The following is a 22,908-nucleotide window of genomic DNA, read 5'->3' on the forward strand; positions in this document are numbered from 1 at the left end:
CTCCGAGATTCTAAAGCGACCCCGCACTTGTCCCCGAGATGGCGTAATGCCGCCATCTTGGAGGTCATGCAAAATGTCATGTACATTTTGTTGAAGTGTTATGAAGCTGGCATGTTCTCCTACCGCAAGCAAGCTATAGCGCAACGCAGAGCCTTGTTCGTACTTCTATTTTTTAAAGTTTTTTCTCTATTTGCGCAACATGAACACCATGATTTCTAGATATCAGTGGAGGACGCCACTGATGCTTTAATTCCTAAAAAAAATGTTCTCAAGGTATTGTAATTTCATATCACTTTGATGCATTAATTTTGTGATCAATTGGTAGTGTTGAAATTACATCTTTCTCACTATATGTGTTACAGTGAGAAAATCTGTGATCCGCAAAATAACAACTGCTAATCTCAAAGGCTATGCTTTAAATGATCCCTCGCATTGGGAGAATTTGGACACATAACATATAGTTTGGTATATATAACTATGGTTCACAAATTCGTGATCAATATTAGGTACTTATGATTCACAGAAGTTGATGTATTTTAGTCTTTGGTTAGGTTTGGTGACTACTGTCAGTCGTTGTCTCAGCGGCCAGTACCTGTCTCAGCCACCCATTTCCGTTTCCGGACAATGGCGGCATGTTTTCTGGCTTGATGTTTTCGTCGTCTGTACACGCCTTTGTTCTCGTATGCAAGGGTCACTTTTTCACCTTAAATCTAAGGTGGTAACTTGTATTTATTGTGAGCTTTCCAGCGCTCAATACTGTCACGATGGAGGAAATAGTAGGCAAAGTAGGAAATGTTGTCTTCGAGCTCGAGATGGCCCTGGAGCAACAACTCGGCGCGCTGCCACTGCCGTTCCCTGGTATGGACAAGTCCGGAGCAGCCGTGTGCTGTTTTTACGTGCAGGGAAACTGTAGCAAAGCATCTGCATGCCCTTTTAGGCATGTTAAGGGTGACCGAACAGTGGTCTGTAAGCACTGGCTGCGAGGCCTTTGCAAGAAAGGTGATCAATGCGAGTTTCTCCACGAGTTCGACATGACGAAAATGCCAGAGTGTTACTTCTATTCGCGTTTCAACGCGTGCAGTAACAAAGAGTGTCCATTTCTACATATAGATCCCGAAGCAAAAATCAAAGATTGTCCTTGGTATGACCGAGGCTTTTGTCGGCACGGCCCGAACTGTCGCCACCGACACACACGACGCGTCATGTGCATAAACTACCTTTGCGGATTTTGTCCCGATGGACCTGAGTGCAAATTTATGCATCCGAAGTTTGACTTACCCATTCAGGACCCAGCACAGCAAGCGAAGAAGGCCAACATTGTATGCCATTATTGCGGTGAGGCAGGACACAAAGCAATATCCTGCCACAAAATGCCGGCTGAACTGCGAGAAGAGCAGCAGCACTCCCGTATGCAGTTCCACAACCACTATGGTGGAATGCACCGACGTGATCACGAAGACGGCGGGGGCCCAAACGCTGGAGGACAACGAGGCTTCAGACCACTGGACCAAGTCACTTGCTACAAGTGTGGGGAGAAAGGACATTATGCCAACAAGTGCCCAAAGGGACATTTAGCTTTCCTTAGCAGTGCACTTCAAAACACACCGAACGTGTAGGCCTGTTAGTGTGCATCACTGCAAAGAAGATGCACACATCAAATGCAGTATTTTTCACTGCATCTGATGTTCAGTTTCCATTTTGCTGTAAACCTCTCTGTCAAGTCCTCACATTTGAATGATCACACTTGACTACAGAGACCAGGGAGAGAGTTGTGTGTTCTCATCACAAACATATTATCAGTCATTGTGTATGCAAGTGTAAAATTTGGCATGCCCTAGACCGAATTTCACTAGACATGTTCCTGTGATGGTCAAAGTCAAAACTTGATTGTAGAGGTGGTACAGCACCAAGGAACTCTAACCAGTGGAGTTAGGCACACAGACAAACTTGCCTGCTTGTTGTGTATGCGTGTTCAACTCAGCTGGTTGATTGTCCTTTGCGGCATAATGTTAACAGCTTCCTGTCTGTGTACATTGTGTGCATGATGTTTTACTGATCCATAGTGCATTGCACTACTAGGCCAGTTTTCAGTCCTCTTTCTCGTGGGTACCATTTTTTTATTGTTATTATTTTCTTAATAGGTATACTGGAATTAAGTGCCACACCACTGTTGTAAATGCTTGATTTTGTGAGTGAGATGCTGCGGTTAGACCTATAGGCACTCCAAGATTGCCATGCTTGTCTGGAACTGGGCATGCAATGTCCGTGGTGTGAATTGTCACTTTAAAGTGTATTGCCAGAAGGGCTGAACACAGAAGTGGACAAGACCAGGGTGTTGTTGCACCTTGTACATAACAAAATATTTTTGTTTTCTTGCTTGGTACTTGAGGAAAGTTGTACAGAAAGCTTTCCCAAGTTTTACTCGTTGCCATTTGTGTTTAATACACACACACAAGGTTCTTGTGCTTCCGGCAGATACTTTGTTTACATTTATTTCTATTTACTTTATCATGTGGAGATCGTGCTCTTGCAGTGTAATAGCTATGAATAGCTGGAAATAGTGTTCTTGAAACTTACCTGAATTCCAGTAGACACTCATGAGTTATACCCAGTCATATGTATGTTTTCAGTGGACATTTAGCCAATGAACACTGAAGCCTATTGGAATTCACCACTGCCGCATGCTAATTCTCAATAGTGATAATAGAGTTGTGGGTCATTGAGTTGAAAACTTACAAATGATCATTCAGAGCAGCTTCTTGTGTTTGTTAAATGTTCAAAAGAAGTAGCATTTCGAAGTTGTAAATATGAAATAATATTGAATTGTGTAGTAAAAGATTGACCATGGCACAATTTTTCACAATTCTTGCTGTCTAGTTGAAATGACAGCTGTGCAGATTGTCAGATATAAACAAAAAACCTCCACTTTACTTTTCTCTATGGTTTTTTGTTCATACGCTGGTGTTTGCATTTTTCTTTTTTCTTTATAATGTAAATGAATGATCTTTCAGGATGGTCCAGTGCCTAAGTGGGGTAGAACTGATCATCACTAGTGTGCATCACTAATGGTCACTTATAGTAGCCTGGCAGGCCAGCCTCTGTGACTGAGTACTCCAAAGGAAGTAGCGTGTTGTATGCACTGCCTACGGTATACAACCATTTATTCAGAGTATGCACTTCCACAGCTTTGTGCTGATGCCAGGCCAAGCAGGGTCTGGATACTTCCCACAGTAAGTGTTGGAGGTTAACACATCGGTTTGTGGGGCATTACACATGCATGGCACACGCAACATTGTCATTTGTCCCTGTTTGTGAGAGTGTTAAGCCACGCATGTGAATGCGTGCCTGTTGCCTTCACCTTGTGAGTGCATTTGTGATGTCTCTGCCACGAGATTGTACATGAGGATTTGTGCTTTGCACTGTAGACCCAAGAGGCAAGAGGAGGTTTTTTGGCAGTAAGTTAGAGCATCCTGTGCTTTCTTTTTTTTTTTTTTTTTTTGCTGTTGGGCTAGTTTGTAAACAGCGTTAAAAACTAAAACGGTGCAAAGAACAGGACAAGAGAGACAGACGCTGTCTCATTGTTTCTGTCTTTCTTGTCCAGTTTTTTTTTTTTTTTTTTGCTGTGTTTTCATTCTTGATAGCATTGATGGCACCTGTGGTCCGTGTCAGGTTGATAGTGCAGTGGCGAATGTCCCTCAATGTTCACTCATACCGGCAAATCAACTCATCTGATTCTTGCAATCATTTCACTCCTTGTAGTCCACGGCCCGCGTCTATGCCTTATTCAGGCACTGCCTTGTCATGAACCTTCTCATCCTTGTGGGCGAGGTGGACCTCTTTGCCTGTTAGGTGACAGCGATGTCCATGGCAATGAAGAGGCATTAACTTCACCACTTGGCCTTCTGTGGTGAATGTAGTTTATTGCTGAGGAGGTCGGGAGAATTCCTCTCCTAATCCCTTTCAGAAAAAGACCCCTGTGTTACAGAGTACGTTTTTGTGCTGTGAGCCATCTGCTTCCTCCCTGCACTTTCAACACTGGCTGCCAGTGTGTGTAGTGTGTGACTGCAACGTGTTCGTTGTTGGCGAGCTACTATTTGGGTGGCACCTGTGCAGTTCATAAGGGAACTATTTTCAGTAGAAATGGTGAATATAAACTTTTTTGAATAGGAATCGAATGCGAATAGTAAGTACTGAATTTTAAATAGTCAACTGCAGGCACATATGTTCACAGCAGGAATATTCATTTCGGTGTAGTTAGGTACCATACCTGTACCGACTAGTGCAAAAAAGACAGCCTTACTATCAGGGACAAAGAATCAGTTTTAAAGACAAGATAACAATTGATCATTAAAGAAGCTACATGAGTAGCCTCTCAACTTTAGAGCCTGGTTGCAAACAAACTTTGAAAGAAAGAATGGCTACTGTACGACTAGTTTGCCAAAAATGCAATATAAATGGTTACCAAAAAAAAAGATCAGAAGTTGTAGAAAAAGAAAAAAAAAAAAGCGCTGCTGAAGGACGTGTGTGCCGTAGAAAAAGCGCTTGTAAGAAAAGCAATAGAGGTTGTAGCGTAATAGTTAAAAACTGCTACATGCCTAGACTGCGAAAAACACTAATGACAGACTACAAGCAACAGTCGCAGGTTGTATAGGCTTCCGCTGTGAAACCAAAACGAAGGGTGCAGTAGCCATTTTGTATCTGCATTGCTTCGAAACCATTTGTTGTCTAAATTCTGATGATTTGTGATACTTTTGTTTTATGGATGCAGAACAGTAACCAGACTAACATTCAGTTGTTGCGAAACGTTTAGTTCGTTTTACTATTCAAAATTATCATAGTTCTTTTTTTGGCCTTTTTTTTTCGAATAGTTAGTTTGTGGTATTCGATTCATGTTCAAAATTTCAAATATTCGCCCATCCTTATTTTTCAGGGAGCACAGAGGGAGGAAAAGGAGGCATGGCATGCTTGTGGGAAGGGCCTCTCCTATTTTCTCACTGACTATAGCTTCTTGCAGGGCATTTTTGTGCACTTGTGTGTGGTCCAGTAAGTAAGGCATCATGGGTGCTAGACTGGAACAAGCATAGTCTCAAAATTGCACTCACTGTACCATGGGCAACACCATTTCCTGTGTTTTGCAGTTGATGTTTCATTTAAAGTGTTTCATGTCAAATAATTATGGTCAGTCAGAAGGAATGCAAGTTTCTCTGTTGCCAATGAAATTCACCCTGTGGCAGCGGCATTTATGAATAGCCATTGGACATTTAATAACTGTTGGCTTCAATGGGCATTAAGTTTGACGATGTGGCAGCAGTATAGGATTGTACATTAATTCAATTTCTCGCCTTCCAAAGTACTTCTTTTCTTTCTTAAATTTTTATGTACAGTCAGCAGCAAATGGTGCAATTCCCAAACAAATATAGAAGTGTTTTGACAAACCAATTTTTTGCATGTCAGTCACAGGTGCTGTGATTTTTTCCCAGTAAAGATTGACATATTGCATGATGCAATTTTTATCAACCACATTCTATGTCGCATACCTCAAGCACATTGTTCCAGTTTTAGTTGTGCTGTTTGGTTTTCATTTGCTGTTGATTGTACATTTTAACGCATGAGATTGTTTAGCTAAATTCTTGTGGTATGTTTGTTCAACCAAATATATGTCTAGGCACGTGTGGTCAGTGCATAAAAATATGAGGTGGATGCTCAGCCTATGTGATGTGGGCAAATGGGGGTTAAATTGATGTGACACATTTTGCTGGAAATTGGAAATGACATGAATAAAGGAATCGGTTAGCTCGGTGCTTTTATAAAGCTGCGGTGTTAGTTACATCCTCTGGCTTGCAGGTTTCTGAACAACAATTCTTTTTTTTTTTTTTGTAATAGTGCCTGGCAAGAGTTATGACCATGTGTTACAATTGTCACAGGAAGTCTGGTGTAAGCTGAAGGTCATTATCTAGCTTAGTGGCACAGGTAACTAGTCCCGCTTTTGACCACTTCAGGACATCTGTTTTAACAATAGGGCAGTAACATGCCCCCCACTACAGCATATATCGCAGACTGTATGTTGCTGTGGTACATCAAACCCCAGAAGTTATTTTTTAACAAAGTGTCTGCTACTGCTCTAAATTATGGCTGTGCTTTGTGCCACTGGTTGGTATAAGGCTGTATAAAAATATGAAATGGATGGTTCCCTGTAGAAATTGCAAAAAAAGGCTGTACAGTGGAAGAAGTAATCAAGAAGGACAAAGTTACTGAAGCAACGAATCAGTTTATAGCAGTAAGTTGTGTGCGTTAAAAACCACCTATAACTGGCTGGCTTGAATAATAAACAAGCGCAAGGTGTTGCAGGGTTGTTTAATACACCACAGTCCTTGCTTGCCAACATTCACAAAGAGATGCATGAGTATAATATGTTTTTAACAATCTAGATTTCTGACTTTTTCGAATATTTTACTTTTACATATAAAAACTTCAAAAGGGCCTTGAAACATTTTTCTAACTAATCATAGAATGGCCTCGCTATTAAAGTATGTCACCCCACAAATCTCGTGCAGCAAAATATTGTTTGAATCCTTCAACTGTAAGTAGAGTTATCGCACAGATACCCGGCTCTCTCTCTTTTTTCGTCTCCGCTAGCGTGCTGGAAGCTACACAGCAGAGAAGCCAACAGGGCAAAGCCCTGGCCAAAAGTTGAGTGTTGCGGCAGCAAAAGGGCTCGTCGTGGCAGCCGCAGTAGACTATGCTACGCAGCACACCGCTGCCATCTTGGAGGCCACGCGTATCAGATTCAGTTAAGCGCAGTGCAAAGGTGAAATGATTTTTGTCTGTTTGAAATCGCAGACATATATTTTTTCTTTCATTTGTTTAACTCAAAATTAGCAATTATGTATTACTGAGAATGTTCTCTCGATCATGAAATCGGCCAATAGCATTGGTAAGCCAATTACTTTCGATGACGACATTGCAGATGCGAGAGCAAGCAAGCACTGCTTTTCACACGAGATTGTAAATTTCCTGCTGCATGCAGTGCAATAATATTTGGCTCGCATGTTCACAGGAGCCTCGTTAACAGATCGTTTTTTTTAGTATGTTCAAGAAGTGTTTCAGAGCCCCTTTAAGCGAGATGTGTTCACAGATGTGTATTGTGAAAATTACACAGCGCAGTAATAGTGGCTTAAAGAAGGTATGTTCAGATAAGAACGAACCGTGTGGTTCGATGACCTTTTTTTTTTCTTTTTTTTTTTTTTGAAAGAAATTTTTATATAAGAAAAAATGTGTCTGATGAAAGTAATCCACATGGTTTTCTAAAAGGCCGTGTAGTTTTCTGTAAAAACTGGTACATCACTGAATTTTAAAAGTTGCATTGTTAAGATTAGCAGATGTTGCAAACTCCTAGGCTTGTATCACAAGAAATCACTACTAAGACATTGTACCGAGAAGATTTATTACGGTAATTAAAAATTCCTTTTTCTAAATGCACATGCAAGCTTGGCTCTTTCTGATGCAAAATAAAATAAACAATGTGGCAAAGTTCGCTCCAGGAAGCAGCTGGGTTCAATTAGGCAATGTTGAGCGGCTTAATAGGGACCACTATTTTGCAAAATTTGCTAATCTCAATGAATGAACTTTTTACTTTCAATGACATACCATATTTTGGCAGAAAGACTATGCAGGATTTCACAAAACCAAGATGAATTCCTTTCATCAGACACATTTTCCTATCACGCAAAATTTTCTTGAACACAAAAGTCATCAGACACCCAGTTAATTCTTATCTGAACACACCCTAGAGAAATAAAGGTCCACCTCTCTCATACAAATTCCCTGAAATGTGCCGATGTATTGGAGAGGTAGGCCCAATCTCAAAGCAACGCATGATGTGTTACCAGGGGTGATGGCTCAGACACCGAGTCATTTGTACAATAAACTTAGCCTCTGTTTGTCTCCAATAAAAAACTGTTTTAGAAGCTTCCACAAGATATGAAATGTTGCACTTAACAGGTCACCAGATGTGCAGTGAAATTGGGTGGGGGTACATAGGCATTCATAGCACTGCATGCACGTCTATTCATCGTAACAACCCCCCAAATTTAAGAGTGGTATAATAATTGCATCTAAAAATGTGAGCATTACTGCTATTAAAACAAACACTTATGTGTAGTCTTAGTATATTCCATAATGCAGAAAACCTAAGAGGCTTAATTGCATTGTGTGCAGTCAACCAACATCCAAACACGTAGACAGATGCCTTACACAACAAAATTTTATTGAGTGTTTTGCATGCAGTCTTCGCTTGCCCCCTCTGCCACGCACACCTAGCCTGAATGGCTTTGCTGAGGATGCAAGAGTGCATGGGAGCCCTTCTTAGTAATCATAACTTTTTTTTTTTTTTTTTTTTCTACATGGCAAGTACTCCTTACCAGACATACGCAACCTCATGAGAGTTTGCCTCATCCACCCACACCCTCTGAATGGGAAGTGAGGGAGAAGGAGTCCGGAATATTTGTTGAGGATAAGAGCAGCGCAAAGGTATAGAGGTAAGGGAGGGTGACATGGAAATATAAGGGCTTGGGGCATTCATGGCTGCAGTTCATGTCACTACTGCCATAATGTCCCCACCAATGAATACGTCACTTGCTTCGTTTTTCAGAGCAGTGCACCTTCTAGTGAAAGGATCATTTCATACTGCTAAATGCTCATTTATTACAATCACATTGTTTATTCATCTTCACACACTTATGCACTGGTTGCCACTACTGAAACAGATTCATTGCTTGTCACCAGTAATAGATCCACTTTTCGTTTTCAGTCCTTGAGGAAACTCTAAATGGCGAGCACGTTTTGATGGTGTGCATCTGTCCATGTAGTATTGCATGTTTCTACAATGTCTATCTTGCATGTTTCTGAAAATCATTTCAGTGCCACCACCTTCATTGATGTAGTCGTGTGTGCTTACAGTACTCCTGCTCATCTTTGCTGAACTAGATTTTCACTGAACATTTGGATTATGTGTCAAGGCAGAGGTGGAAAGGATTTTCAGGCTTTGTTTATTCTGAAATATATGTGAGCCTGCAAGTTTTTGTGATTGCCATATCTTGGCCCACACCAATTTTTCTTTATTATAGTCACAAATTTGCAAGTGGTTCATTACATTATTGGTGATCGCACTGTTCTAAGTAAATTCATTATTTTCTTATGGTATTCTGTTGGTTAATGGCTTCTACCCTTTATAAGGCCATTTCTTAATTGGTAGTAACAATCGGATTCTTTCCCACTAGAGTGTTAAATTGTCCTTTAAGATACTGATTGTACTTAGTCATATTGTGTTGTCAGGTTCATTAGTGTATTGTTAAGCCATGATGTGATGATGTGCCTAGTGCAGCACTGTCATCGATAATGACAAAAGAAGCATGGAAAAGATGAAAGTGCATGTTCCACTGCACAAATTCTGTGAAATGCTCAATGCCAAATTGATAACAAATAAACACGAATGAGATGAAAGTGTGAACACTTGATAAAGAAGAAAAGAATAATGTGAGCAGCTGCAGTGCAACACATGATTGGAAAGGCACGTTGGCAGCGGACAGATGGAAACAAGTTGTAGGACATTGCGGCAGCGGTTCGGGCAGTTCCAGGTTGGACACCAACACCCAGGAGGATCAAGTCCAGAACTTGCTGCCCGGAGGGGACATGCTGTCCTGGTGAATGTGTCTAACGCATGACGTCCTCTAAAGTTTGGTACACCTAAGAAGTAGTTAGCAATTTCAACTCGGCCACCTATGCTCAAGGGGCCTGATCCACATAACTGTTACCAAGCTTTGTTAACGAGAACTGAAATTTGGCCGAGTTTGTAAGTATTCATACAAGAAGGAAAGCACTCATCCTTAGAACTTTCTGTAGGCCTAGTTGGTGCATACTTGATAAACTTCTTAAAGCGCAAACAAGAGACAAGGCACATCTGGTCCAGTGTTTGACCTTCCTTTTGTGTCTTGTCTCTTGTTTGCACTTTAAAATGTTTATCACTCATCCTGTCTGACTTTCCTTCTTGTGTCCTCATTTTTTGCACTTTAAGTCAAGTATGAAGTTTTGTTAAGCGATCCTACCAAGGATCTGAGCCTCAAGCCACCTGCTGCCATCCTATGAGCTTCCCATTTGGGACATGTCAATAACCCCACTTTGAATGCACACTCGTCTTCAACTGTAACCTGTGACCATGAAATTTTGATGCACATTGACCTTTTTCAGCGGTTGTTTTTGTGGGCGCTCTGTTTGCATTTGCTTGTCGTGCTGTGAATATACATGCACCTTGTATCATTTTGACCCACGCTGTCCTTTGGTACTTCACTCCAAAGATCGGACACTGCCTGATTCGCCACTGATAAGTATATGCTTATTACTGTGCCAGTGTACACAAAGAGTATGTTTCACCTGTTAAAAATGTTTTCTTGAAATGAATCCGAGTACTCCCCAGAAAACCATTTATACTATTCCTGGATATCCATGAAGTGTAATGAGCGCTATCTTTTAAACATTTCACATCTCCTCTAGATCCCCAAATTTGTGCAAATATCTAAATCCCATCCAGATCACATTGCTGGAAAATCTTGCAAGGGCACTGCAGCTGGACATTACGGATCTTTAGCAGATGTGCAATTCAGTCACGATGATGCCCATAGAACCTCTTTTGAACCATTTTTGACTCATGCATGTTGGCTCATTGCAGGTGCAACTATGTAAGGCTGCTGGCTTATGGCACGTCAATGGATCTTTCCAGAAATGTGCGCGTTATTGGCCGCGAGACCGAGCGGAATCGCCACCTGGCGAACACTGGCTGAACCCCGGTAGTGTGGACACGGCCGCCTGGATCGGTGCGTGCGGCCGCAGGCAGCCGTCGTGTGGATGGTGCATCGCCTCGATCGTCTGCTAGCGACTACTTGTTTACATGTGCGCGTACGACGCACAATCACATATCCTTTAAAATCTGCTTGCTCCATGATTGCAGCGCAGGCGTAAATGGTGGTATGCATTTTTTTTTTTGGCAATGTAGAGACTCGTTTAGCTTTGCGCTGTAGCTTTTGTCCTGCAATAAAATCAGTAACTGCACGTGTCGAGCGCACAATGTGTGATCGTCGCGCCCTCCGTTCGTTACAATCATTCAAATTTTAAGGTTGCATTCTGATTCAAGCACTTCGCAAAAACCATTTGCCGCCGTTTTAAACAAATGAAGTGAACGCTGCGATAGCTAAATGCAGCGCTTTAGCGATTCCTTGTAGCGATGTGTAGGTCATTCTGCATTCTTTGTGATACCTCGAAATATCAACGAGGTGGCAGGAGATCACTCAGCAGTAGGAAAGAAAATCTCAAGCGCTCGTATAATGTCGCAGGATACAATTGATCTTAGGCGTATAATTGTATGACCGTGGTTGTGACTGTAGTTAGTGGTTACGGGACCATTCTTAGCTGTTTCTAAAGTGCCCTATTATGTGGATATCCCACTACGCAGTAATGGGATATCCCGTGCTGCGTCTGTGTATATTGTGTTAGGGTTATTGCCGAATCGTTTTTTCTAATATGCCTGCCTTCATGATATTTTGGGTTCATTTTTTTTGGGATGGGGGAGATTTTTAGTTTTTCACGCACCTCCCTCAATATGTCTACTAGTTCGCTGCTGCAGTAGTGTGGGTTGGTCGGGTATCCCAGCTCTTCTAGGACCCTCCTGCCCGCCTGTGACATATTTAGGTGTTCTCATTGTGTGACCATTATCATTGCTTTCTGTTCTTCAAAGGTGTTGTACACCCCCAGAGCCTCGAGTCTCTCTGTGGATGTCCCCATTGGTAGACCCAGGGCGGCCTTATACGCCGTGCGTATATGTCAGCCTGATCTGTCTCTTTACGGTTAAGCTCGTGATACGGCATGCTGTAGGTAATTCTGCTTAATGCAAAAGCTTGAACTAGTCTTAATGCGTCTGATTCGCTTAGTCCTCTCCCGTTCCGCGTAATTCTTCCTATCATTCTGGTGATATGTTTTACTGAAGTCTTTAGAGCTTTTATGGTGTGGTCTGCCCTTGTGTTGTGTTGTATCCACACCCCTAAAATCCTCACTTTTTGGGATTCTTTAAGTGTCGAATCTCCAAGCTTCAGTTCAGCTTTTTGAGATTTGTTCTAATATTCTCCGCGCACCGTAATCCATCCTGATTTTTCAGGTGCACATTTCATTCCTCTCTCAGTGGCAAAATCGTGCACTATGTTTATGCTTCTTGAAAAATTTGTTCTTTTGCTCTGATTGAGCCTTTTGTAGCCCAAAGAGTAATGTCATCTGCATAAAGTTCAAAATGCAGATTTGGACATTTTCCCAGCCTATGGGCTAGGTTGTTCATCCCCAAATTGAATACAGTAGGGGTGAGAGGATGGCACCTTGTGGTGTGCCCCTATTTGGCATATGAAAGAGTCGGATCGTGTTTCTCCTATGCCGATAGTGGCAGTTATATGCCCCAAGAAGGATTTGATATAATTATAAGTCTTTTCATCGCACCCGGTTTCCTCAAGTTCTTTCAATATCAGTTCGTGCACGATGATATCGAATGCGCTTTTGAGGTCTAGGGCCGCTAGTAAATGTTCACTTCCTATAGGAATGTGGCTCAGTACCTCTTCCTTCAGTCTTAGGAGGACATCTTGTGTCGACAAGTGTGGCCTAAAGCCATACATATAGTTTGACAACAGGTTTTTGTCTTCTATATAGTTTGTAAGACTTGTGTGGATGACTCTCTCAAAAAGTTTTCCCAGGCAAGACGTGAGCGAGGTCAGCCTGAGGTTTTGTATGTTACGAGCCTTGCCAGGTAACAGAAAGGCACTGGTAAGAGGCAGAAAGGACGCATCCGGCGTTGCGTGTTGTGTAACAATTATATATATACAGGGCAAAAACGAGAGACGTTTGCGGCGAAGTTCACGCACTGCCGCGCGTCTCGCGGTCATGCCTGCGCTGAACTACGAGGTGCAGCCGTGCAAGAGACGCGCATAACGACGACGCTTCAACTCGACAAGAAAATGAAAGACAATCACGGTACAAAACACTATATAAGCTTCGCTTACTTTGACAATCATTTTCGATGGTTCATGCACATGAACAGTGACGCGTGCAAAAGAGTAGAGGAGATCCTATGGGATTTGCAGCCGTGTTTTGTACTAGACTTTCCTCTCTATTCTGGAATTTTGAGACACGTCAAGAGGTCAAAGCGTGGAATGCCCTGAGTAATCTGTGCGTATAAGATCTCACGGGCTATCAGCTTTCCTCCAATTGTCGGTGGTCTGAAACCCGTGTGACACAGGAAGCAAATGGGCGTGCATGTACATTCAGAGCTTCGCATACGTATACGTGTGCTGCAGCTGGTAGCACAGATGCATTATTCACCTACACAACCCACACATCATCGATGTCCCTGCAGGCGCTTTGGCTGTCGGGATGATAATCAGGGTAGATTTGCGTGTTTTCTCCCTAATGACGAGCATTGATTATTGCCAGAAATTTGGCGTCCTTGGGGAGAGAGGGGAAGAGTGGATCAATAATGGCCGACCAATGTGTCGCACAGTAGCAGTTCGGCTGCAACGTTGCAGTTTGAGCTAAATATAAAAACTTCCTTCATTGGCGCGGTATACGTTTCTCTAGCTGAAAATTGCTTTAAGGTCTTAATGTACTTGCAGCCGATTCAAAGGATATTTTAATTACTCGCTGTCTTTTGTTATAACCAAGCAAAACAACGAGCAAAACAAATATGTGCGTATTTTTCGTTGGGCAGTCCTCGGATTTCTAAACATATCATTTTAGTACGCTGCAGTCATATTTTCTTTGTTTTATTACGTTATTGAAATTACACGCGAGAGGTTATAAGCATTTATCAGAGGCCTAAGAATATTGCGCAGCAAGCATTTGAAGCACATTTTACCTACCAACTGCATGGATATAGTATTTATGTGTAGGTCTTTTAAATGCGCATGTAGTTGCCCAGGATATGTATATATTATAAACATTAAAATGCATTACAAATATTCAAACTGAACTGACTCTTTCTATTGAAGCCTCCAAAACAAGTCAATTAAGCCTTTTTATGGTGGATACAAAAAATCGCGAAACGATACGTGAAATTATCTGGCTTGTTTCCATCACTCAGCAATACAAAACACAATCCTGCTGCAATCTTGAATCTTCGATAGTTGTTTACCATCCGTATACCACGTTCATCGCGAGAAAAGGTGATCTTGAGTTTTGGAGCAAATGCACAGCCTATATTTCTTATATCAACCTTAGAAGATATCACCGCGGTTGTTATAATCGACACAGAGTTGCTCAATACGTGCTACATAAAAGTAATTTTCCGAGCGCGAAAGAAGACTGCGAATACGCTCAAAATTGCCGCGCGACTGGCCTCTCCAGGCACTGTGTATTCGGGGCTTCTTTCACGCTTGGAAAAACACTTTTATGTAGCACGTATTCAACAATAGAAAGCTGTATCGGGAGTTTTTCATGTTGCTCTACAATCGTCTAATTGACACTTTTAATCTAATTCTAATTAGAGAAGTTGATTAACTATAAATAATTATGTGATTAGGGGGAATGGAAAATTTAATCTGAGTATCTCCAAGCGACGGCAAACAGCATTACCGTTGTTCTCTCCAGCAACGTGGCATTTGCATATTTCTAAAGTTTGGCTCAAGTGAAACACCCTGTATACCGGGTGTTTCTATGAAGGCTAAGTAATATTTCAAAATAGTCCTTCTGAAATAAATGGACGATTCGTTCGGAGACATGCCGTTAGTGGTGGCGACCACGGGGTGACAGGTGATACGTGGTCATTGTCCGCTAATTAATTCATTAATAAAAATATATAATTAACTTTCAAACTTTTTATAGTTTCAGCGGGCTCATCACCACAGGGAAATTGAAGCAAACTCTCCGTACAAGCCATATGAACTTTTGTATCCGCGGAACAGCTTGAGCCAGCGTGTTTCGGCTCCGCGCTTTTTCAGCGCCCTGGTTCAATTACGGCTGGCAGCCCTGATCCTCGAAGAGCGCGGCTTTGCGCTCTAGGGCACCATGCTCTAGGGTGCCTCGATGTCAGTGCCGCCTCCCTCCGGAGAAGTGTGGTATCGAGGCACACTATTGCGCTCGCTGCAGCCTGCCAGTTCCGGTTTCACGCGCTCTGATAGCTGACATTTGTCGTGCCACAGTTCTGCGCGTAATCAGACCTTTTTCCAGATACAAAAGTTGATATTGCTTGCACGGAGAGCTCGCTTTAATTTCCCAATTACGATGAGCCCGCTGAAATTTAAAAAAAATTAAGTTAATTAATATAGTTTTGCTAATTAGCGACTAATTACTACGTATCACCCGTTACCCCGTGGTCGCCACCACTGACGACATGCCTCCGAGGGAACCGTCCTTTTATTTCGAGACAGCTATTTTGAAACATTACTTAAAGTATTCGTAGAAACACCCGGTATATTGCGCTCGCATTGAAGAGGCGTTTGATTTTCTTCAGCTATTGTTTTTGCATGCACCAGTTACGGCATACTTGTGGCATAACTGACAAAGCATCTGTGATTAGTTGGGCAGTCCTCACACGCTCATGAAAGGATGCCGTTTGAAACGTATACCAGCCGACGCCACGTTACGCTCACATAACGATTCATAGTTGCGCAACACATCGAAAAGCTATCGCCGTAAAATATGAACACGGCGCGTCTTCTCTTGTGGCGCCCCAATCAGCGACACAGCAAATGCGCTGAGCACTGTTCTGCGCGCTGACAAAACGACAGTAATTAATAGGGTGTAATTTTTGACCCAAGGGAACTTTCCGGATTATAATCTCCGATAAGCCAAGCTTAATTAACTAACATTCTCTTTTTATCTATATAGTCCAGGGCCGGCATTTTGTAAGAGTCTACCGAGTGGAATGTCCATTTCGACTGTCGCTGATTGGCTGCTGCTTGACGTGCAGGAAGGAGACTGGCTGGCACCTTCCTGCACATCAAGCAGCAGCCAATCAGCGACAGCCGAAATGGACAGTCCACTAGGTAGACTCTTACAGAATACCGCCCCAGGGCACAATGTCTCAAGCTCTGAAATGAAGCTGGTCAGTGTTCGGGGCACGTACACTTCTGAGACTAACCATTTACGTACAGTGGCGTAGCCAGAAATTCTGTTCGGGGGTTGAAGGGGAGGGGGGGGGGGGCTCACATTGCAGGGCGGCCTCCTCCTTATAGAATTTGTCGAGAGATCAAATGCATGAATAACAACTGCATTGCCATTGCCATTGTATAGATGCTGCACACAAATTGTTGAACGCTACGCACTGTCATGTAAAACATCTATTTTTTCATCAAAGAGTATTCTTTATTTATTTATTTATTTATTTATTTATTTAACGATACTGCTGATCTCACGCGAGATCATAGCAGGGAGGGCACATACATGAGTACGGTGTAAAAGATACATGACAGGTATGTAAAACACAATGCAATACAGTGTTACAATTCATCAAGTCAACTGTAACAATATAAAGGACGAAAGTACTTGGAACACAGTAAACGTAAGTAAAACAAAACTAAGTCAGCAAAAAGAAAGGGAGTGACGCAAGTGCGAAATCAGAATACATAGAACGTAATACAGTTCAAAAATGTACATAATGAGGTGTAAGATTAGTGATCAGCACGTATTATTTCCTCGACCAATGCTAGAAAATTTCCTAAAGCCTGAGTGCTCGTGACTGAAGGGTGCAGTTGGTTCCACTCTCTGATAGCACGGTTAAAATAAGAGTATTTAAAACAGTTTGAGTTGTACCTGCGTTCAACAAGGGTATGAGGATGTTTATGACGTGTAGGTCTTGTACGGGAGAAAGAGATAACTTTAGATGTGTCAATGTTTATTTCGCCATGGATTAATTGATACAAGAACTTCAGTCGGGCTAGTTTTGCTCGATTTTGTAAGGTTAGCATACCAGCTTGCTTTAGTAAGCTGGTTGGTGAGTCAGTTAGCTTGTATTTATTAAAGATAAACCTTAACACCTCTCTCTGCACCCCCTCTAGTCTATCAATAAGTTCGTTAGTGAAGGGAAACCAAACAATGTTGGCGTACTCAAGGATTGGTTGAACAATCATGCGATAAGCCAACAGCTTTGTGGCGGGTGGTGCCAGGCGAAGGCGTCTTCTCAGGAAGAAGAGTCGCTTCAGTGCAGTCGATGTAATGTTTTCAACATGTGTATTCCATCGAAGATCATGGGATAACGTTAAACCCAAGTACTTATGCTCTGAAACCCTAGTCAGAGGCGTGTTATTAATAGTGTAGGCGATGTGCGATATTTGTTTCTTTCTAGTTATTGTTAATGTTACCGATTTCTGTGCATTTAGCGTCATCTGCCACTCCTCACACCAAATGAAGACAGACTCTAGAGCATTATTTAGAAGTTCATGTTCATCATTAGAATTAATTTCAAGATACAAGATGCAATCATCCGCAAAAAGACGGATATTTACATGACACCTAGCAGGCAAGTCATTTATGTAAATAAGAAATAAAACAGGTCTCAGGACGCTACCCTGGGGTACACCGGAAGTTACAGGGGCTAAGCTAGAAGCTTCATTATTTATTTGAACGAACTGTGATCGGTTAGCGAGGTAGTTTTCAATCCAATCAACAGGACCGTCACCTATTGTTGAACAAATTTTTTTAACTAGTTTTTTGTGGGGTATGCGGTCGAAGGCCTTTGCAAAGTCTAGTAAAATTAGGTCTATCTGTTGTCCATTGTCTATACATTGAGATATGTCGTGCGTTAGTTCTGTAAGTTGCGTGACTGTCGAAAGTCCCCTCCGGAAACCATGCTGACACGGTGATAGTATGGATTGTTCGTCAAGGTATGTGGTTATATGTTTTAGGACTATGTGTTCAAGAAGTTTGCATACAGTCGAAGAAGTTTGCATATATTCGTATGTCCCAAAAATTGTGGCAGCAATAACTGATGTCAATGCTTTTGTGCTTTTTTTGTCTGTTTAATAAGCAAAAAAATATCACCTGAACTCTAGAACTATATCAGTTCGAAACTAGCAAAACAGTGCACGCGGATGATATGAAAAACCTAAAGACCATGAAATGGACAAGTTGAGGACAAATATTTTGATGAATCTGTCATTCAAGAACCTTGCTTACATTTTTGTACATATGCAACGACCAGGGAAAAACCTTAATGACGCTGTCCTTCGTTGCAATAGATTGTGCAGGGGCAGCTGTTACGGGTCGTGTATTGTAATTACACCGAGATTATAGTCGCAACAGTGAGTACATATAAAAAGCAGGAGTTCTGCAAAATATACATTAGAAATGCGAAGATAAAATGGAATATACAAATGCGAAGATACAACTAGAAGGGCAAAAAAGTGTCGCTGGAAACAAAGTTCACTGCTTGTATACGCAAAACCTCGCAACAAGATATTTAAATATACATATAAGTCTCCAATAAATCTACGTATTTAAGCAAACGTCACTGTACGCGTATATAATGCGTCAAACAAGACAAATAAGCATGTTGCGCAGTCACAGATAGTAAACTTTACGCATAGAAAGACAGACGATCCAGGCAAGAACAAAACTATGATCGTGGATATCGTGATATGTACTTGGGCCATGCAGCGGTCGCGGCAGCACCATATGGGTAGAATATTACAGGAATAATGCAGAAATCAGTATGAAAATGTGTAATTTAACTGCCTGCACAGCGGCAACAATAATTCTGCACCCAAAATTAAAGGAGGGTATTGCTTTGGTTCAAAAAAAAAAAAAGTAAAAGCAGGTGGCTAAAAAGGAAGAAAAAGGCCAAACGAAAGCCACAGATGATGCGGCAAGTTGAACTACCCAACATCCAAGCGTGTTTGTTGGGAGACGCCGCATGGGCCGGGCAATGAGCAAGGTCGGTCAAAATTGGTTATTGATGTCCTCGTAATTATCGCATTCGCATGATAATTTTGATCATCATGCTAACAGTTAGAATAAACAGCGAAAATTTCTGCGGTTTTAATAGCTAATGAACAGTCATACGTTTTCATAATTACGAGATTAGGGACCTGAAGGAACAGAGCTTTTACTTGGATTGATTTTTGCCGCTTGGCTATCTAAAGGGCAAACTTCACTCGGCGGGGAAGTTTAGCAAAGCGGTCAGTGACTTCGGACACGTTGATGCCGACGTCTCTGTAGGCGTATAGAAACGCCAGCCTAACCATGCGTTCCTCAGACATTGTAGAGCGCAAGTAGTTTTTCAGTAATCTCATGTTAAAAATGTTCTCTCTGCGGCGGCAGTGATCACTGGAAGGGTGACTAGACAGGGGCGCACCAACGGGGGGGGATTCGGGGGTTGTAATCCCCCCCCCCTTCCCTGAGGCCGACTTAACCCCCCCTTTTGTTTAACCCCTTTTCTTTTCTTACGCATTTGAGTACTGCAACTAAGATGTAAGACGCGCAATCGTCTGCACACTCGCAAAAAGCGCATTTTTTGACAATTTCCAGTGAAGAAATCGAAATTAGTGCTGTTTAGATGGTGTTGGCAAACTGTCAACCCCCCCCTGGCAGAGATCCTGGGTGCGCTACTGTGACTAGAATATGCAGCAGTTTGTACACATTTACATAGAACCTGAAGTCGCAATGAGAGAGGGCATCTATTCTGGTGCTAAAACCTAAAAACACTCCTTCGATGTCGTTGGCATCCTTGTTTAGGTACCTTGCACAAACAGTAAGCTGTTCGATTCCAGCAACATCCGTCGTTTTGTCAGAAAGTATGGAGAAGCAGCCTGCAGCGTTTACTTTTGCATCTAGGATTTCTTTGATAATTTCACCAACCCGCCGTGGTTGCTCAGTGGCTATGGTGTTGGGCTGCTGAGCACAATGTCGCGGGATCGAATCCCGGCCGCGGCGGCCGCATTTCGATGGGGGCGAAATGCGAAAACACTCATGTACTTAGATTTAGGTGCACGTTAAAGAACCCCAGGTGGTCCAAATTTCCGGAGTCCCCCACTACGGCGTGCCTCATAATCAGATCGTGGTTTTGGCACCTAAAACCCCATAATGCTTTAATAATTTGACCACAAATTTCTATAATTTGGTTCTGTACATCTGGGCTTAAATACGAGGCATTACTGAGGCAACTTTGAAAATGGTTCTTAAGATAGGTATCTCCACAATCAGCTCGCATGCGAAGAAGTGCTCTGAAAATACCAGTATTTTCAGCGGGGTCCTTGCTTAAATCCATAGGACCACTGTCCCTATGGCGACGGAGAGCCAGACCTTGTCGCCCGCAAAAAAGAACTGCCTGAATAGTAGGCCACTAACTTTCCTCTGATTTTTCTTATTTTACTTTGCCTGCCCTGGTCCAGCTGATCGATCACACTGGGTGCGCTTCCTGAAAATGCTTGGAGAAAATTATCAGCTGCCAGCAAAATTTTAGTCACGGTGATATTTAGTATTTTCATGTGTGTGGAAGATTGCGAGCGCGTGCATCTATTTCTGGAACAGCTTGTACATGAGGGCTCCAGTGCGCGCATATGTTGGCCCAAGTTTATAAGAACATTAAACCCATAAAGTTCCAGAATTGAAAATTTAAAGCACGCCTTTGGAAAGTCAGTGCGCCTTTCGCGTAAAAAGTTTAAGAACTTCACACCCATAAAGTTTCGGAATGGAAATCAATGCACTCCGTGGATTCCGCGGTCTCTGCGAAATGCCGCAATACGCCCGCTCGCTATCGAAAAGCCCTTGAAAGTTGCTCGCATGGTCTGCTTACGTTATGTGCCTCCAGGTGCAAGGGCGTTGCCACGAAATCCAGCCCGAGTTCGCTATGTTTGTGCCGAAATGTCTTTTCGAGCGTGAAAAAGACATTGTACGCAAAATCCAGAATGATTCCCAACGCCAGTGGTAGTTTTGGTCGGCGGTGCATGCCAGCACGACAGAATTGCGGGGAGGGACTGAAGCTCCATCAGCCCCCCCTCCCTCCCTGGCTACGCCCCTGTTTACGGAATATGCGCCCTCAAACTAATGCAGTGGCGTTCTATTCAATCATCATCAGTATATTTTTGTCCACTGCAGGATCCTGTCTTGCGCCTGCTGACACTGTCTTATGCCTTCAAATTTCTTAATTTCACAACACCACCTAGATATCGGCCACCTTTGACGGCGCTTCCCTTAAGTCTCTTGGCACCCATCCATTCTGTAACTCTAATAAACCAAGGGGTATTTGTTCTACGCATCACATGCCCCGCCCAACTCCATTTCTTTCTCGTCATGTTTCTCGCGATGCGCGATCCTCAACTTCTGAAGATTCCTTGTTAACCTCCAAATTTCTGCCCCATATGGATGGCGTACCCAGATTTTTTTTTTTTTTTTTTAGGGGAGGGGGTACACGCTTGACTGGCGCCGGGGAGGGTGAGGGGGACTGGGAAGGCCGCATACTAGCAGAAATTTCGGGGGCGGGTCAGGATTTGGTAATTACTCTCTAAATTTACCCAGAAATAATTCCTAGCACAGCGGAACAAAACTACATAGAACACCAATGCATTTCGTGACAAATTTTGGGGACGTACCTCTGGAAACTGGCGCTGCATGGTCTCAGGATTAAGTTATATTGCGGGGTTTAAGGTCCTGAAACAGCACAGTAGATTATGAGGGACGCCGTAGTGGTGGGCTCCGGTTGAATTTTTTTTTTCACCCGGGGTTCTTTAACGTGCACCCTAGCATGTAACCCTCTCATTTCGCCCTCATCGAAATGCGGCCTGGAATTGAACCCGCGACCTCGCACCAGCAGAACGCCATAATGGGTTCGTGGTCGGGTACGGCTCACGATCTTTTATTAATTGGACATACCTTGAGAATTAATAGCTTTACATTCTACATTTGCAAAATGTATTTCAAAGGAATTAATTCAGTGTTAATTAGTGATGCTTATAATATGTTTTTATTATTTTATTTTATTTATTTATTTCTATATTCAAAGGCTTATTGGCGATTACTGCACAATTTCTGATGTCCGCCTGGCCAGCAATAACTTAACATTTTGTCTTGAATCACTCATTTGTAGCAATTGGAGAGAGTCGTCTCTGAAACAATCCGCGTATGCTGGACAGGACCCAGTTATTATTCTTTATGCAGGGAGAAAAATAAGGCTAGACTCAGTAATTAATTTCAGCGCGCAGTGATGAGCATATATGCTTGCTGCTCCGTGGCCGAACGCTGTCAAGGAAGAAAACTGTAATGAAATGCAGCATTGGTAAAACGTGACTTATCCTAGGCGGCGCTGCTGCTTGAACCGTGATTGAGTTGGGGTTTTCTGTCGGGACTATTTTTTTTTTTCTGTTCCGGAAAAAGGTTTTTAAAGAACTACTTGCTATAGTGATATACAGTAAAAGCTCGATGATACGAATCCCACGGGGTCACGAAAAATATTCGTATTAGCCGAAATTCGTATCATCGAAACACAATTAAAACTACTGTCGAATCTCGATAATTCGAACTTGAAGGGGCCCGAAAATTTGTTCGAATTAAAAGGACGTATTTTTGAAGTATTCGTGCACAATAGCACGATGCACGAACGGTGCGAGTCGTGAAATATCGCGGCGCGCAAGCGCATAGCAAGCGCGGGCCACGAAACTGCCCACGCCGGCTAACGGTCGCTTCCCGATAACGACAGAAAACGAAGCTTCAGGGAGCGAGCGGGCGGCGCCGGCACACGGGTGCGCGCGGAGACCGTCGGAGGGAGGAGGGCGGCAGGGAAAGGATTTGGCGGCGTCAACTCCGCCGCTTCGGTGGCTCCCTTCGCCCTCCCTCTCAACTCCCTCTTAGCTCTCTCACCTTCGACTCCGTGCGCACATCTCCGTGCGCGCCCGC

General features: G+C 42.7%; 1 protein-coding gene and 1 long non-coding RNA gene across 2 annotated transcripts; one reads left to right on the forward strand and one right to left on the reverse strand.

Annotated features, from left to right (window-relative positions):
- Window positions 1–625: 625 nt before the first annotated feature.
- Window positions 626–5,811, forward strand: LOC119464315 (cleavage and polyadenylation specificity factor subunit 4-like). The gene has a single exon (XM_037725229.2). It carries the CDS (start codon window positions 765–767, stop codon window positions 1,614–1,616), a length of 852 nt encoding a protein of 283 aa, XP_037581157.1. The 5' UTR covers window positions 626–764; the 3' UTR covers window positions 1,617–5,811.
- Window positions 5,812–19,630: 13,819 nt separating this feature from the next.
- LOC125946205 (uncharacterized) lies at window positions 19,631–20,537 on the reverse strand. Its single transcript, XR_007467458.1, has 3 exons — window positions 20,423–20,537; window positions 20,095–20,171; window positions 19,631–19,847 (listed from the first exon to the last, which is right to left on the reverse strand). It is a non-coding gene; the product is annotated as an uncharacterized LOC125946205 (long non-coding RNA).
- Between the last annotated feature and the right edge of the window lie 2,371 nt (window positions 20,538–22,908).

Source organism: Dermacentor silvarum, chromosome 1, assembly GCF_013339745.2.
Source record: "Dermacentor silvarum isolate Dsil-2018 chromosome 1, BIME_Dsil_1.4, whole genome shotgun sequence".
Lineage (NCBI taxonomy): Eukaryota > Metazoa > Arthropoda > Arachnida > Ixodida > Ixodidae > Dermacentor > Dermacentor silvarum.